We start from the raw sequence: 17,694 nt of genomic DNA, 5'->3' as shown, positions 1-17,694 counted from the left end.
GCAGTGCTTTGAAAAAATACTAGTGGTGTTAAAGCATATCTTCATGTAGAAGATATGCTTCTTCATCTTCAGCATACCTTCATTTTTTCACATAGAGAAAAATGTGCTTGATTAGTTTCTGATGAAGAAATTGAGCATACAGACACGTTCTGGGACTAAATTTAAGTTCAAGCCTTCTTTAACACATCAGAAAACCAGTAAAGGTGGACATTGAAAATGGGTTTGCTCTGCAGCTTTTCTCTGAATCTTTATTGAGATGAAAAATAATTTTCTACTCGATATAGCAACAGCTTTATCTAATTCTTCAGCAAATGTTGCAGGTAAGGATTATATAGATTTGGTGTCTAATTTTAAACCTGCTGAAACCTTGTGGGAAGGAAATCTTAACTCAAATATAGGAACTTTGCTCTGATTTGGAGAGACTGTGAAGAATTGAAATGTGGAAGGATTAAGTTGGAACGCTTACCTTGCCTGTGTTCTGTGTCACAGGGTACTAATGAGAGCAGAGCAGTTGGCGGTGGTCTGTTCTTACACGTATAGTGCTACCTCTTAAAAAACAAACAAAAAACCCCCTCTGTTCTTTTTGGGCTTAGCTATATTTGCTGTCTTAGCTATTTAGAAGAAGAGGGACTTAGAATAATCTTGTTAGCATAGATTATTCTATGTGTTGCCATACTGTGTATGATCACTTCTTGCATTTGACACTGACATATTTCTCAGCTAGTTCAGACAGCTAAAAAAATCCTGTGTGTGCTGGAGCAGCCTAACAGTGGTAAGCCTCCCACCATCAGTTACACAGCCTTGAGCTCCTTCAGGGCCAAGGCGGCATTCATTTGGGTCATCTCATGTTGTTACGGCTACAGAATTTTGAGTAATGTGATTTTAGGAAATACCTCATTTGGAGAGGTGTAATGCTTCATCTTAAATTGATTAACAGTTTGAACACTTTGAATCCGAAGTCTTATTTAACAGGAGAACTGTTATGCTTAGACACGAAGAGACATGGATGTTTGGTGTTGTGGTTTTTTTTTGTTTGTTTGTTTGTTTTTTTAACAGGAGTGTAAGAGTACAAATATTACCAAAATACAAAATGTGCTTTTCCAACTTACTAAATCTAAATGCCTCTGCAGTGGAAAGTAGTGGTTGCTACATGACAATCGGTTGTGCCTAGAGCTGTGTTGCCCTATGAATTATCACCTTGATTAGTGTGGAACTGGTGAATCACAAAGTTAAATCTTCTCAAACAGTCCCTTTTGGTTTTGGTGGCTTTTTTTTTTTATTTCTTCTCAAATGGGTAACTTCTCTTTCAGGATATCTTAAATACCGTTATAAAGCACTGCCCACCTTGGTTTTTCTTCCTGGGCTTACCTGGCTTTACGATGCTGATAGGAGACTTCATTACTGCAGCGGCCAGGGTGCTGAGCACAGACATGCTGGAGGTGAGTATGGCAATGCCCAGTGCCCCTGTCCCCTGAGAGGGTGCACTTGCTAACGAGGTTCGGATATCTCCACTCTAACAGGTGTTGACTCATTAGTGCAATGTGAAACGGGGCTCTTGAGGCAGATACCATGGCAGCTGATGTGTGAAATTGTGGGATAAGGTGACATACTAGTATTGCAAAGGTGTTTCATCAAAAGGCCACAGTGTGAGAAATCATATCCTCGCTAATATTGCAGCACGCCTGTGTGCTAAAAGCAGGACTTGGCTTTCAGAATCTCATTAATTTTTTTTCAGTGAGCAAATCTTGGAAATATGGAACTCTTTTGGTAATTCAGAATTTCTTACAAAATATCAACTTGAATAGAAATGTGACTCTGAATGATTAAATTAGTGAAGGATAAGTAAAATAGCGATTCAGCGATGGGATGCCAAAATAATAAGGGTAAAGGTCTGGCAATCCTGGGAAGAACAGGAAAGCTTTTTTGTACATGAAATACCAGTTGAGGGGAGGCCTTTCTGTCCATTTTGGCCAAGTGCTTTTACTGCTGCTCTTCTGACATTTGTGTAGCTGAGCAGGTGGCCCTGCACAGGAACACAGCCCTCTCATGTTTCAACAGAACTGAAATGGTGAGCCGTGAACCTAGCACACTTTTTCCATCATCCCTCAAAGCATTTACGGCCAGTAATTTTCTGACATCTCTCTTAAACTCATCAGTTTGATCATTGATCCAAAGCTTAAAAATGCTAATAAGAAGTGAGTACTTTACTTTCTATGGAAAAAACCCCCACCCAAACAACCGTACACCACTTCCAATTTTTCCTACAAGCATAAAACTTCGCGTGATTATATAGCAGTAGTTAATGCATTTATAGCTTATGCCATGTTGCTTTTGATGGTTTTATTCAAGCAGGAATATATATGCGTTCTTACCATGTATACAGTCAGTTCGAGTGCATTGTTCTGTCCTTTGTGTCACACAATCAGCTAATAATAGTGCTGGATTAGCACATAAAACTCCCACTCAGCTTTTCTTTAGCTTGTTTTGTATTTTTTATTGACACCAAATTGCTGATAGTTGGCTTGTGTCATGACAGAGGAGGTATTAAAAATGTAGAATATGCTTAGGAGCAGAGCCAGGTACCTGCTAGAGAAGCTCAGCCTCAGAAAAAGAGCAGAGCAACTCAGCAGCAAAAATCATGGGCAGGAAAGCGTTTGTTGCTTGCTGCTTCAGTGCAGCTTCTGCTGTAGTTGTAAAGGGAAAGCTACCAGGATATGTTCCTCAGGACACTTTAAATATTGCACTGTGAATACAGCACACTTACTGTTTATGGTGATGTACACTAAAATCCTAGCATATGTAATTTTCATAACTTTATGAAGTTGTTTTTATGAATCTTTTTGTTTACTTTTCCTTTGTTAGGCTCCCCGTTCAGAAGCTCACACCATCCTTGGTTCTCTTGTTTGCTTTCCAAACATCTACCAAGAAATCCCACTGTTGAGACCTATTTCAGAAGCCGGTGAGATCATTGCAGGAACTGCAGATGTGAAGGTAAAGTCACATTTCATTAGTAAATCTTAGGTAACCTGCCATATTTTTACTATTCAGTCACTTCAAAGCCCCACAACTGCACACGTTATATGTACTTATTTGATAAGTGTTGCGTTGCTTAACATGTACCATAAAATTAACAAAGCTTAGATACTGCAAATATCGTTTTATTTTCAAGGAGAGTGAACTGGCTGTGATAAAATGTGATGTTTTCCAGCCCAATGCCTGTCACATCACTAAATGATGTTGGTGATATTATTTAAAGTGTCTGTTCATTGTATCTGTGTATATTGGCTTGTCTTCTAAGAAGCATGGGGTGTACATAAGGGAAGATATTTTTTGCCCTATTGGTATTATAGTAAAATGCTAAAGCAAGCTTCACTGTTAGAACCATCATCTTATGTGAATGGTTTTTCCCTGAGATTTAATTTCAGTGGGGCACCTTGAGACACAAATTGCTCTGCAGGATGGAAAGCTTTGTAATTTAATGACCTTCACAACAGTAATCTTGTAGGGGAAAAATCGCACATTCCCCCTCCCCCAAAGACCTGACAAAGACCTGGAACATGACTTGCAGGTGAAACCTGCCCAAATAGGTGCCCTTATACAAGTCTGTTGCTTTTTGGTAAACCTGAGGCACACGGTGACCCATTGTTCAAAATTAGGTGTAGCTGGGGAGGAATCTCTGAATTCCTTGTGCGGCCTGAGAAGGTTGAACTGGAGAGAATGCAAAACCCTTATCACGCTTGGCTCCCAAGGTACCTTTCCTTCATCAGGCCTTGGCTAGTCATTGGGGTTGTGTTAAAACAGTCTCAATTTTAAAAGTGTCTTTTCTGTACTGAAAAATACACTAATGGCTTGCTTGTAGTGACATACGGAATTAAGACTCGAAAGTTATAAAGTAGGTATGTTTATTGCGCGCAGATGCAGGGGCGGGGGGGGGGGGGGGGGGGGGGAAGGGATTGCTCCTCCACAAGCGTGCATGCCCAAAGTGATGGACCATCTCACATTTATACAATAAAACAAATGAATATTCAATTAACGCCTATACATATTCGTTACCTAAATCCGATTACTCTCGCTTCATATGTTAATTAGCTTATCAGTCTGTTGCCTGGAATGTGGTGGTCTTGCAGGTTTGTAGGTGATTCATGTCCTTGTGACCATCTGAACTTCTCCAGCAAGACTTAGCACTTCCTTCCTCTAGATAACACTGGAATATCTCTCATCCTTTTCTCATTCTTTTTTAAAATAGCCCCTTTGTTAGAGGAGGAAGGGCAGGCGTCTCCTCAAAACTGTAGGGGTCTCCTCAAGGCTGTGTGCCTATGTGACCAGACACCGCACCCATGACTAGTCACCATACCCACATTCCTGAGAAGTCATATACAATCACGATCGATGTCCATTGTCCCCATTTCACACTATTTCTCCATATCAGTAGCCTAAACACTACAGTTTGTATTATCAAGTGATCACCACTCATTGTTAGTAAATACCCACCAACTCTGAAAATGAATTGGTTTCAATCTTGCTGCCTGTTCATGATTTTTGGATCGATGATATTTATCCACAAGGGCCTGTATCAGTAAGTATTTCTCCCCTGACAAAATAAAATTGGCATGAGGTAAAAATGCTCTAAGAATAGACTGAGAATTAAAGTAATTTCACTTCTAACTATATTAAAATTAAACAACTTTTTTAAACTAGATGTATGAAAAAGATGCTTATTTTAATTTATCTTACCATTTTAGTGTTACCTCATAAATATTTTATTGAAGAATGCTACAGAGGAGCCAAGTGAACCCGCAAGGTAAAATTTTTGAGTAAAAGAAATGGGAAAATAGGAAAGTCTTTCTCACTTTTTTTTTTCTGGTGCATGTATAGCTGAGTTGTTACTACTGCCTTGTGGTTTGGTCCTGTTTAGAGTTCTTCACTTGATGCCAAAATGGCACAGAGTAACTGCTCAGAGACAAATTTTGTCTTTAAGTAGCAAAGGTATTTATTTCGTGCAGTGTTGGGGAGCTAGCCGATTCGCACCAGACAAACTAGCTCCAAAGTTTTCAGTGAAAAGTCAGGTAATTTATACAGTTTTCTGAGAGGTTACACAACATCTTTACATACATACTCACTTGATTTTGACACCTAATCATTCCATTGACAATAGGTGGGATCTAGGTGGAGTAGACCTTTCAATTTTCTTTGTGCAACGATTTCCTGACTTGATGGTCTCCTTGTCTCCTTCAGGTGCCCACCTTATTTTTTCTAATTATTCAGAGTACATTCCTTTCTAAACAGAGCATCACCCAGAGCACTGTACCAAACTCATCCCGACTAATCTTTTATTTTAAGACCTTGTTCTGTTTCACACTTTAGCCCTCTTAAGATGAGGTCCACTCAGCACCATGGAGGTGTTGACCTGCTGTGTGAGAGGGAAGAGAGATTGCATTGTTGTACTTTTCTTTCTTTTCTTTTTTTTAATTTTTCTTTTCCCCCTGGATATTCTAAAAATTCTGACAAAATCACTTTTTCTTTTAAAAAAGATGCATAGCCATTTGTGGTCTTGGAGTTTGGATATGTGAAGAACTAACGCAATGCACAAACCATCCCCAAGTGAAGGAAGCAATCAATGTCATAGGTGTGACACTGAAGGTATTACTATGATGGCCTCTGTAATTAATAAGCATTGTGTAAAAAAGGTATCTTCATTTTTTACATAGTTGCTGATTATATGGAGGACAGTGTGCTGGTTTCTTTCCATTCAAAGCACTGACGGTATGCTGCTTAACACACAACTGCTCAGGACGTTCTACATGGCATTAGTGGTGTGGCATTAGCCATCTTCAAAAAGAGATCTCTCCCAGTTCTGAACCATTGCATGTTATTATGCTCAGTGGGCATAGCTCTCAGAGTATAATCACAGTTCTTCCGTGGGGCCAAGGTGGTGTCCTATATAAAAGCGGAGAATATTTGCAGAAATAGCATGGGATTGTGTACCTAAACAGCCTTTCCCCAACAGCCCAAGTTAAGATTGCACAGGTAATGTTGAGCCTGCTGTTCACTAATGCTTACAATTGTGATTTTGCAACAGTAACATTTTTTATTGTTTGTGTAGATGCAAAATAATATAAAATGTAGAAAAACTGACTGCGTTGTATTATAGCTGGATATTCTATTTGGCTTCTAATCACCTTTTCTTCTTCCAGTTTTCTAATAAGCTGGTAGCTCAGGTAGCCTGTGATGTTCTTCAGCTTCTGGTTTCTCACTGGCAAAAGCTTCAGAAGTACGAATCCTCTCTGTCCAGAAAAATTACTGAAGTACGTCAGTTTCTTTAAAATATTTCTATGGAAATCATATGCAAAGTTGTCTTAATTCCTTACTTGAGCTACTGTAATTGTGACTTTCTGATTATTTTTCTTTCGTCTGTAATTACTGTTAGGAGATGCATTTGCTGTAATCCTAAGACCAGTGTACTTCTCTCATTTGTAGTGATGTATTTCCAAAATGATCAGTAAAACATTTTGTTTCACTTGGACATTGATTTACAAGGACAGTTAGATGCTCCTAAGAGAAGTTAATCTTTCATACCCTGTTCAAATGAAGTTTGATGTTCTGTCTTTATAGCAAAAGTAGTTAAATATCTTTCTGGAATTTTGTTTATTTTAATGTAGATCCTTGTGGCCACTATTGCATTTCTTTTGCCGAGTGCTGAATACTCTTCTGTGGAAGCAGATAAAAAGGTACATCACTGAAAAGAGCAGTCTCCGTTCTTTCCTTGTGCTGTTCGAGATGGTTATTAAATGAAATTGCTTAGAAACAGAGCGGCATTTTAAACTTTCAAACTCATACCTTTAACTGTTTCACAGAATATACCTAAATACTGTGTTCTGTGGTTTTGTTTAGTTTATAGTTTCACTGCTACTTTGCTTATTGGATTGGTGTATGGCATTGCCCATGAAAATGCTACTGGAGCCGGTATCTGCTGGTGTTCTTGAGGATCAACATGCATCCAAAGCCCCTTTACTGGACTATATTTACAGAGTGAGTATGAGGAATGAATATGACTTACTGTGTCTAGATGTTTAAAGATGCTTTTCACTGGTCCTGTTATGGACAGAAGCATTTTTAGCAAGTTGTAGAAAATCATGAATTCTCGCAGTGTGGGCAGAAGTCATACAGATGAGAAGTTAATAATGCAACATGTTAAGATGGTAAGATCAGAGATGTAGAACAGAGAGAAGACAGTGAAGAGAGAAAGGTCAAATGCTTAAGACACCCAAGCCAGGGAAAAAAATTCAAATAGTTCTGCAAAGATTATTTGAAATGGGCTGTTAAAAACACAAAGTAAGGCCTGAAGCGAGCTGTTAAAAATACAAAATAAGTGCTGATGAAGTGTTATTTTAAAAACTCCGTGTTTACACATAGGTGGTTTTTGTACCGTGTCCTGGCTTTCACAGTGTAAAAATTATGGTGGGTCACTCCTCGTTGAACGTGTTTAAGTGGGTAGTGTAATATATACTTCATTACTTCTTCAGTCTCATGCTTGTCCACTTGCAGGTTCTACACTGCTGTGTGAATGGCTCCAGCACGTATACTCAGCAAAGCCATTATGTGCTGAGTCTTGCAGATCTCTCGTCCAGTGATTATGACCCATTTTTGCCACTTGGGAATGTCAGGAGCTCTGAGCCAGCCCATTGCCACTCTTCCACAGATTTGGGCAACCTGCTCACTGTTGCTGAAGGTAAGAGAATTCACAGTGTGGTGAGGACCAGCGTGTCGGTGTTCAGCAGCTAGGAAATAAAGCTTTCCAGGTTACATCTCTTCCTTGAAAATGTCCTCCTTACTGCACGCAGCAACTGTTCCTTGAAAAACTGGGCAGTGCCCTTTTTGATTGATTTCAGTTGTCTCTGTAATAGGATATTCAAGTTTGTTGCTGACATTGCTCTTTATGAAGATCACAGGAGAAAGAAAATGACACTGTGGTGCTGTATAGCAGAGATAGAATAGACGGAGAAGCTGGTTTTGCCTTTGGTACTGCTTAGAATTTAGTATATAGAATTAAATTCAACAACCAAAGATGAGCCCCAAATCAAACTTCTTTCAGAAATATGCAGCTGCCCTTCTTGAATTTTTCAGCAGAAATGAACCCATTGTCATAGATAATTTGCCTGCTCTGAGTGATTGGATAAGAAAATGTACAATTTGGATAAAATTCTGCAGCTGCATAAATATGCAGTTCCTGCTGATTCACAATCTACCTGTCTTTAAAGTGAAAAGAGATTATTTGGATCTAGGTACATGTTACTGACTTTTAAAAGTCAACTTAAAAGAATGCATCCAAACACATGAAATAATTTATTTTTATAAATATATATTTTATCTCTAAAGGATTTATCATAGAGGTCATCTTTATTTCAAACAGTTGTTAAAAATAACCTTTAAAACAATGGCTGTTCAACTATGAATTATGTCCATTTTAAGTAATTTCACATATTAATATGCATTAATGTATTTCTGCAAAGGAATCAAAAGTACAGATGCAATATGAAGTGGAGCAAGATAATGTTGGATTGACAGTGATGCTGTAAAACAGTACTTCCAAGTTTTGATGGTGTCCTTTTTTCCATCGTGCAGCTTATTTTCTTTGGTTTTGTATGTGTACTTTGAACAAAAAAGTTAAAAACATTAAACCTGTTCTGCACAGGTTCCTTACTGAGTAGGACATGCTGCGAATAGCAGAAGGATAAAGTTACATGTCGGGTACATTTCTCATTTTGGGTAGAATGAGTTGTTTCTCCTATTGGATATGTTAGTGTCATACAAGTTCTTTGGTTAGCTTGCTTTTGAAAAGGATCAGTTCAGAAATTTTTCTACTTACAGGATACAGGAAAAGAACGAAGAGCCTCTTGTGAGAGGAGGCTGAAAAATTTTGGTTTTGGCGGGGCTAGGAAAAAGCTGAAAAGGGATGTAGCTGTTGTTTAAAAGTGCATTAGAAGGTATAAATAGCAAGGAAAGAGGAAAATGCTATAAACTAAAGAAAAATGGTTTGAAATTGAGCATGAACCAACCTTGAAAATTATAAGGTTTCTGGCTATAAAAAAGGGGTAATATTCTGGTATAACATTCCAGTAGAAGTGGAGGAACAACGTAACTCGGAGCATGATCAATCTATGGAATAACGGATATATTTGCCTGTGCTGAAGGGAACATCTTGGAATCCAGAAAGTCTCTTCCTGCCTCATACATAAACTTTTGCACTATGCTGCTAAAGATCAAGAAGCAGTGGTTCTTAGTTGCATCACTGGTTTACCTTTGCTTTTTGTGCTGTGTCCCTCTCTTGCTATGATTGCTGTGGGGATGACTGGGAATACAGATGCTAAGGAGAAATGCCTTAACCTGCCAGATTAAACTAGTGACAGCAGGTGCTGTGGGATTGCTGTGAAGGACTTTGTGCGTGTTTGTGGAGACCTGGATGTTACATTAGACTGAATGTCAAAGAGCATGTGGTAAAATAAAATAAAATGTGTGACAGGTAGAATTTCTTGGAAGCTGATTGTAAATAGTTTCTTTAACAGGAAGAATTAGGAGGACAACTAAGGCAAGCTTCTGAAATCTTACAGAAATTTGCAGATGCTCTTTTTTTAACGGTGTCTTGCTGCTGTTACTGATCTATTTTCTTTTTGTTGATCATTTTAGAAAAAAGGAGGAGGAATTTAGAGTTGATACCTTTAACGGCGCGGATGGTTATGACTCACTTGGTGAATCACCTGAGTCACTACCCACTTAGTGGAGGCCCTGCCATTCTCCACAGTCTCCTTAGCGAGAACCATGACAACTCCTATGTTGAGTCCTCCGAGCTGTCCTCAGAAGTCTTCCGGAGTCCCAACCTGCAGCTCTTTGTGTTTAATGACAGTACTCTTATATCTTACCTCCAAATCCCTGCAGAGAAGACGACAGACACTGAGCCAGCAGCAACCCCCTCAGACGTTAGGGTAATTGTCAGAGATATCTCAGGGAAGTACTCTTGGGATGGCAGAATATTGTACGGACCTTTGGAGGGCTGCCTTCCACAGCAGAGTGCAACGAACGCATTTGTGATCTCGGGCAACTCTGAGCACCACTTCACTTCCCAGAAAGACATTTCTCAGGTGGAAGACGGAGAAGATGCCCTGGACCATTTGCTGGAAAAGATTGGTAACACCAGCCCTGAATGTCTCTTACATCCCCAGCGAAAGCTGAACGAGCCATCGCCACCACCGTTTGGTATGAGCTACGACCAAGAGAATGCAATCGCTGAAGCCCTGATGAGGCAGAGTGCCCGTGAAAAAGAGTATATGTTTAAGTGCAGCTCGGAGTTCGGTATGAAGGTGGCCCGTCAAGAACCACCACGTCCTGCTGAACCTCAAGCATCCTTTTATTTCTGTCGGCTGCTGCTAAATGACTTGGGGATGAACTCCTGGGATAGAAGGTAGGAAGAGAGGGTTCAGAACATGTGTATGGTGCTCTTACTCTTCTCACTTCTACCCCCAAACAGGTACACACTTAAAGTGAGAATTATGTAGCTGGGTGGTAGGCAGAGCATACCTTTGGACTTTTATGGATACCTGCTTCAGTGATTATTTTAAATAGATGTAGACTGCTTATAAATACAATACAAAAATAATTTGAGTCATGCTAATTTGATTCCCTTCTCTCAGGTATTTGAATGAGAAAATACTGTGTCTGTACTGTCTTACGTTTTCCTTCAGATATTTTTTTTTTATTTAATCTATTTGTAGAAAAAGCTTTCATCTTCTTAAGAAAAATTCAAAATTACTGCGAGAACTGAAAAATCTGGATTCCCGCCAATGGTAGGTAATGCTTACTAAACACACCATTGATAAGGTTAGTGTTTCCGAAGACAGAATGAGTAAGTTGCCAAAACCAAAACTTCATTAAAATTGCATGTGCTAGCAATACAAATATTTGTATGAAAAATGGATTGTTTGTTTTTAAAGAGTTCTGGAGCCTGAATGGATAAAGTATTTTCACTGGCACTATATACATAGAATCGAAAATGAGTAGCAAATAATAAGACACAGCAACTATTTCCTGGTTTTTTTAGCTGAGAGGGGAGGGAAGAAGTTTCAAATTTTTTTGTGACCTTGGCTCAACTCAGAAAGGATGATTTTCTGCAGAGTGATCCCTGTGTCGGAAGCAGTATTTTAAAGGGTGATCTCCATACAACTGCTTTACGGCCAGGTAGTGGCAGAATAGAATTCTGAATATGATATATTCTTTTTAATTACTTGACATGTAGCTATTTGAAAAATATGTGCAGCACTGCAGAGTTCTGATTTTCTTCTATCCCAACAATTTCCTTACCAAATCCACTCAGCTGGTTTTCAAAGAAGCCAGTTGTCACTGTCAGCCTTGTAGAACTCAACCCAGGATCTGGAAGTCAGTAATGTTTTTCTTTCTTGTATATCATCACCCTATAATTAAAATTCTGTAGGTTATATTGTGCTCCCATTAACACCTGTGCAATCTTACTGTCGTTGGCAAGGTTGCACAGATGTAAGTGATTAGCTGTGTAATTGGAACTTGGTCATCAATTCTTTTGCTGATGCACAAAAGGAATAGACTTGGCTCTGCTCTCTGAACTGTGGTGTCTGCAGTGTGGTCATGGGGAAAAATAATTGGTGAAAATACATTTCTGCAACTGAAAGTGATGTAACAGACAGGTGGAGTTAAACATGGTTGCTTGTTCATAGCTTTTGAGTGCAGGTGGTCTGAAAAATAATTTTGAGCTAAAACTTCTTTAACCTTCGTTTCTTTCTATATCAAATTACAGCCGTGAAACGCATAAGATTGCAGTGTTTTACATTGCAGAAGGACAGGAGGACAAATGTTCCATACTGTCCAATGCCCGAGGAAGCCAGGCATATGAAGATTTTGTTGCTGGACTGGGCTGGGAGGTAATAGTCATAAATTTAGGCAAGCTAACATACTGGAAAACAAATTGCTTATCACCGCATATTTATAATTATTAAAAAAAGATTATTTTTTTATACACGTTAATATTCAGTAGTACTTATGATCACCTTTTCAGCAGAATGCTGTAAATCCATATGCTACTTCTAGATGAACCCATCCTACATGTTTGTGATTGCACAGGTGGTGCTGCAGTGGACACTGCCGCTTTCTGCGTCATTAAGACCTACAGCATAATTTCACCGTAATTTTAGCTCCTTTTAGCTCCTCACATACCCAACCACAGGACTGCTTTACAAAGGACAACGTTTAGTTTGCATTGTTGAAATGGTGTCAGTAACCTAAAATGACATGAACATTTACGGTTTTTGGAAATACTGAGTAGCTGCTTTCCATGTTCAAGGATTTAAGTGACACAAGGTCTACAGGGAGAGGTAGCATCCTCGGACTGATGCAGTTGGGTAAACAAACAAGCTGTTGGACACAGGCTTGTCTTCAAAAAAACATTTCTTCTAAGAATAATTTCTTCTAAGGTTTTCCTTTTTGTATGAACCTTCTGATTGTTTATATTTTCTCTGCACTTCATAATTATTTCTCAGAGTGTATGCTTTGAGTGGGTTCGCTAAGCTGTGCGTATCTCTTAGAGCAGCTGCGCATGATAATGCTTTTGCATCCTTGCTGTTTGCTGGAAGGAAGGTAGAATAGCCATATAGATAATGACGTAGTACCTAGTGAAGAGATGTTTAGTTTTAGTAAATGCCAGATACAGGAATAGGAAACAGACAGATTAACACAAAGATCACAAACTTGTAAGGGAAGACTTCCTTTTTCTCTGGGTTGGCTACAGAATTCAAGAGTGGTAAATTCACCAAGTCTTGGTATATAAATAAATACTGATTTATTCATCAGTCTTTTCAAATTTCTTCTAATTATGACTCTCAATCAATCAGGTTGATCTTTCAACGCATGGTGGGTTTATGGGCGGCCTGCAGCGCAATGGCAGCACAGGACAAACAGCACCCTATTACGCTACCTCGACTGTGGAAATTATTTTTCATGTGTCTACAAGAATGCCGTCAGATTCAGATGATTCGCTTACCAAAAAGGTAAATAATTTCCTGAGCATTTCAAGACATTGTCTGTAGTCTTCAGGTGCTTGTAATTGAAGTTTAAACTGAAAATGGATTGTGCTAACTGGTCCTAGCAGGCCATCTTTGCTGTGCCACATGGTGCTCTGCAGCTATATTACCTGAATTAAATGGCATCTAAATTCTGGATTCAGAAATGCAATTAACATTTCCATGGGAGCCTCAAATACCGCCATTAGTAATAATATTAGCAATAATTTCATTTGTATGTTCTCTGCCTGCCAAAGCTGTTGTAGTTTGGTAGAACAAAACAACCAAATGCAGCATAATAAAACCTTACAGATGAATCGTCCAGCACATAACAGGAAAGAAAAGAAGTGAAAGAGAAGTGACAAGCATACTACCAAAAGCAGCCAGCTGATATTTAAAACCATTATCCAGTTATTCACCGTTCTGACAAGCAGACTCTACTTCAAAGATGGCCAGAACCCAGCCCCAAATTTTGTTGGTATCAGTACTTAATCATTTGTCTTTCCTAACAAGGAGTGATTTCAGATTATGGTGCTTGCCAACTGCTGCTTAGAGTCAAAGAAGATTTTAGGTGCATACTGAATCGTTGCCTTCTTAATTAGGATTGGCAACTTGTCCTACATAGGTTGTTAATGTGTGTTAATAATGCTGCTACAGCCATCCAGCCTACCATGTGATACTATTGTGCTGTGAAAATTATCTATAAATATGTCACTGGGTGATTGTATTGGTTGTCCAGTTAGTTTCAAAATACCATGTGCTTTTCCTTGAAATAAAAAGGTAGAATTTCTGATTACTGGTCTTGAAAAATTGCCCAGCGTTTAATAGTAAAGCTAGAGCCTTTCTTTTTTTTATTGTGATAGCTGTCACAAAAAAAAGGCAACAAAAAAACCCAACACAATTACATGTTTCCCTTTATGAAGGCAACTCATTATCTTCATATTAGTGGATTTATGTGGCTATGGAAAAAAATGTAATCAGAGTACTTCAGGGTAGAGCAGTAGGGCTGTGGTACATATTAAGAGGCTGTATAGGCTCTGTCACTTTACCAAGGTAGGGCTCATCTGTATTTTTATTGTTCCTGGCTGGTATATATCCAGCTGCTAGTTAAAAACTCCAGTGACAAACACTACAGTTTCCCTAGGCAATGTATTCCTATGCTCCACTTCTTGTACCATCAGAAAATTTCTTGTGGCGTCTACTTTGCTTCAGTTTAAGCCCATTTATTCTTACCCTATTCCACATGGATATGGAGAACAGATTATTTTGCAGCAGAGTTACCCATGTTTGAGAACTCCTACCATATTTTTCCTAGTCTTATTTTTCCTACACGGATTGTGGTTGTTTAGTCCAATCTCCGCATGTAAGTCATAGCTCCTGGATTTTACAGATGCATAGCAAAGACAGTGAAATACTGTCTAGCTGTTGAGTAATACATCACCTGGGAGAGGAGAGAGCACAGACTGACAGAGCTACCACAAGGGGGAAAATGGGTCTTAATTGCAAACAGTGTATTTTACTAATTCTCCTAATTCCCATCCATGTTAGGGATAACACAGACATTGAGAGTCTAGTTATTCTATTTAGTTGTATTCCCTATATTTGTTTTAAGAGAATGTCTTCTTTGTGAGAAACAAAAAGCACAAGCATTTAGTTAGTTGCCAGCTTCCAAGTCTTGAAGTGCTAGGAAACAAGGCCAACTCCAGTACATATCATCCACAGAAATCACTGCAAAGTAATTGCTTTAAGATTTTAAAAAACACAAAAAACTTAAATCTGCTGTAGGAATGAAACCCTGCAGGGATCAAACTGTGTATTCCTGTAAAGAAGGACAAAGCTCTGAGCAACCTAATGGACTTCAGGAGCTGCCCCCACTGTAAGCAGAGAGTTGGACCAGACGACTTCCAGAGGTCTTTTTTAACATATAATCTTCTGTGGTTCCATGCTTCTGCACAAAACAGATTCATTTAATTTATCACAGCTCTTTTGTAAGCAAGCATGTATTTTTGTGCAAATTAGCACAGACTTGTTAACAAATTTTATAAAATTGCAGCAAAGAGTGGAGGCAAGATGCATTTCAGAAGCACTGTAAAATTACTCGATGATTGATAGTTCTGTAATGCTTTGAAAATGCTGATGGATGAACTAGCCTGCATTTGAAACCAGTGGTTTGAGCGTGAGTGTATATCCACAATATATGGAATATATAATACTGGAAGAACTCTTCTAACCCTACAAGTGTTGGTTACTTGAAATTTCCACTTGTGAACCTTCGCTGTGGAGGCCCTGTACTGAAATATGTAAAGGCAAGTACATTGATACTTTAGTGACAAAATTCCTCAGTCTACAGAAGTCCCACGTTGATTTTTTGGCAGCCTTTCATCTGCAGGCCACAACTGGCACGTGTGTCTGAAAAGAAACATGTGACTGCCTGCAACATACTCTTAAACAAGAGGAAAATGTATTTCCCCCCCACACACACCTGTTGATGCTGCGCTTGTGAATTCTGCAATACCTGGTTAACTGAGTCGTGATCAGATGCAATGGTGCTTCCAAGATTGTGGCAACTCTTGGATCATCAGAAGTATTTTAATATTTCCACTTGCTCACTGAACAGTTAGCGCATGCTGGGCTGATTATTGGAATGGTACGTCCAGGTTGAAAAAATATTTTATATTTATTACTTCTTTCTGTTAATCCTTCTTTTTCATAACTGTGTGGGAGGAAGGCAGATGACAATGTCATTGCATACCTTCTCCATTTTAATGTTTGCTGTGATAAAACTGTATATTGTGATAGAGTACAGTATTACTGGTAGGAGAAGATTATGTTGCCAGTCACAATGCAATGGGGGGCCCAACTTTTTTCCTTGCCTTTTCTCCTGCTTCTATCAAATAGGATCCCATGGATGCTATCTGGAACCTAGGGGGTCCCCCTTATCTCTGAAATCTTTATGTAATTTCTGTGGTTTCTTCTCTGCTTATTTTGCCTACAGACAGGCAAAAAGAATTCAATACCAATCAGTGTGCTCGGCTTGCAGGCTCTGGAGCTGAACAGAAGGTCTTACCACCTGCTGGCCAAGGAAGTAGTACAGCAGGTCATAAATTCTGTGGGCTGGGGAATTAAGCAGATGCAGTAATTTTACTTAAATATATTATTATGGGTCTTTATTTTTACCGAACACAATAGGATAAATTCACTTCTGGTATAAATTTATAAGAATAAGTACACTTCCACTAAGGATGAACTTGGCCCCATATTTTTGTGCAGTACAGTTGTAATTTGCAGTTCGTATTCCTTCATTTGAAATATATGCTGACACATTATATTGCTCTTTCAGGAGGAAGAAAAAAACCCCTCTCCAAATAAGTCTTAGCCCTGAAAGAAATCTTTTCTGGTGGAATAATCAAAATTCAGCTGATAATCTTTTGCTGCCGTAGGGTTCAGCATCATTGGTTCTAAACTTTTTTTTTTTTTAATTTGGCTATCTTGTGGCAAGAATGAAAATCAGTCATAGTAACAGCATCATACTGTCCCTGTCTTGTTCTACCGAAATTGTACTTACCGGTTTAAAAACAAGCTGCAGAATTTTTGATTTATTCAGTCCTCTCCATTGTCATAGCAGAACTTTTTCAATTCAGAAATCTGGTTGCAACCCCATACTGAACTCTTGCTCCTTCGCCACAGAAATTTGTTAGCTAGAGCTAGATTAGATTTTTAGCAGCTAATCTAACTGCTGTAGGGGTTTGCAAAGTGGGGACAGAGCTGTGGTATTGGATTTGTCCAATTCATTTGACTCCAGGACTATAATTGCACTTATGTCTTACAAGGCTTTTATAGCCTAGGGCTGGCGAGCAGCAGAAAAACAAATTGGCAGTGATACAGTAAGAGTGAAAGGGAATGAAAGGCACACATTATCAGTCTCCAGGCAGCACTGTTCTGGCAGGAAGTTTCTTGGTTAATTTACAAATAAAACTTAGATTTTAGGATGGGTACACTGTCAGCCAGACAATGGGGATGTCAGGCCCGACTGTTACTTAGCAAAAGTAGCAGCCCTGCCTCCCCAAAAGCAGAAATTCTTCAGTCGAACAGACGACTCCTCTCTGGAGCCAGCTGGCTGTGTAATGCAATTAGCAGGGAAAGGAGGTCAGGCCATTAGGTGTGTACCGTGACCAGTGTCAGCGGCGGCGTGTTGCCTGGCAGTCAAGTCAGCGTGCAGCCCAGCCGAAGCGGGGAGCCTTGAAAACTATTTGCTCAAGCGAAGGCGAGCGTCAGGGCTCGGCGAGCCTCCCGGTGCCGAGGCTGGCTGCGTAGCTTCTGGAGCTGCTGGCTGCGCTCGGATGCCCGGCTCAGGGCTGAGGAAACACAGACCAGATATGATTAACGACAGCGTGATGCACATCAGAAGCTATACATCGACCCAGCTTCCAGGCGTGGGGTGCTCAGCGTAGCTGAGCCATCAAGCTGTGGCTGCGCCTGAGAATGTATATATTTTGTTCGTGTTAGCGAAACCGCTTTTATGTGCAAGCTAAAAATTCATGCACAGTCAGCTCACTCAGGGAGGAGAGGCAGCTGCAATTTCAAGAGCTGCCTTCCCTGAACGTTTGTAGAGAGA

At 39.5% G+C, this 17,694-nt stretch overlaps 1 protein-coding gene across 4 annotated transcripts in view; it reads left to right on the top strand.

Annotated features, from left to right (window-relative positions):
• Positions 1-17,694, top strand: part of RALGAPA2 (Ral GTPase activating protein catalytic subunit alpha 2) — a 136,466-nt gene that overhangs the window by 59,872 nt on the left and 58,900 nt on the right. For all 4 annotated transcript variants that reach the window (XM_037405406.1, XM_037405407.1, XM_037405408.1 and 1 more), the window contains 12 exons: positions 1,311-1,439; positions 2,863-2,991; positions 4,743-4,801; positions 5,532-5,640; positions 6,195-6,305; positions 6,660-6,728; positions 6,892-7,029; positions 7,546-7,729; positions 9,685-10,456; positions 10,767-10,838; positions 11,822-11,945; positions 12,912-13,067. In XM_037405406.1, the coding sequence (XP_037261303.1) occupies positions 1,311-1,439; positions 2,863-2,991; positions 4,743-4,801; positions 5,532-5,640; positions 6,195-6,305; positions 6,660-6,728; positions 6,892-7,029; positions 7,546-7,729; positions 9,685-10,456; positions 10,767-10,838; positions 11,822-11,945; positions 12,912-13,067 (2,052 nt within the window). The remainder of the gene's footprint in view (positions 1-1,310; positions 1,440-2,862; positions 2,992-4,742; positions 4,802-5,531; positions 5,641-6,194; positions 6,306-6,659; positions 6,729-6,891; positions 7,030-7,545; positions 7,730-9,684; positions 10,457-10,766; positions 10,839-11,821; positions 11,946-12,911; positions 13,068-17,694) is intronic.

This window comes from Falco rusticolus, chromosome 12 (genome assembly GCF_015220075.1).
Source record: "Falco rusticolus isolate bFalRus1 chromosome 12, bFalRus1.pri, whole genome shotgun sequence".
In the NCBI taxonomy this organism is placed as follows: Eukaryota; Metazoa; Chordata; class Aves; order Falconiformes; family Falconidae; genus Falco; species Falco rusticolus.
The sequence above is the reverse complement of the archived record's forward strand: the minus strand, read 5'-3'. Positions and strand labels throughout refer to the sequence as shown.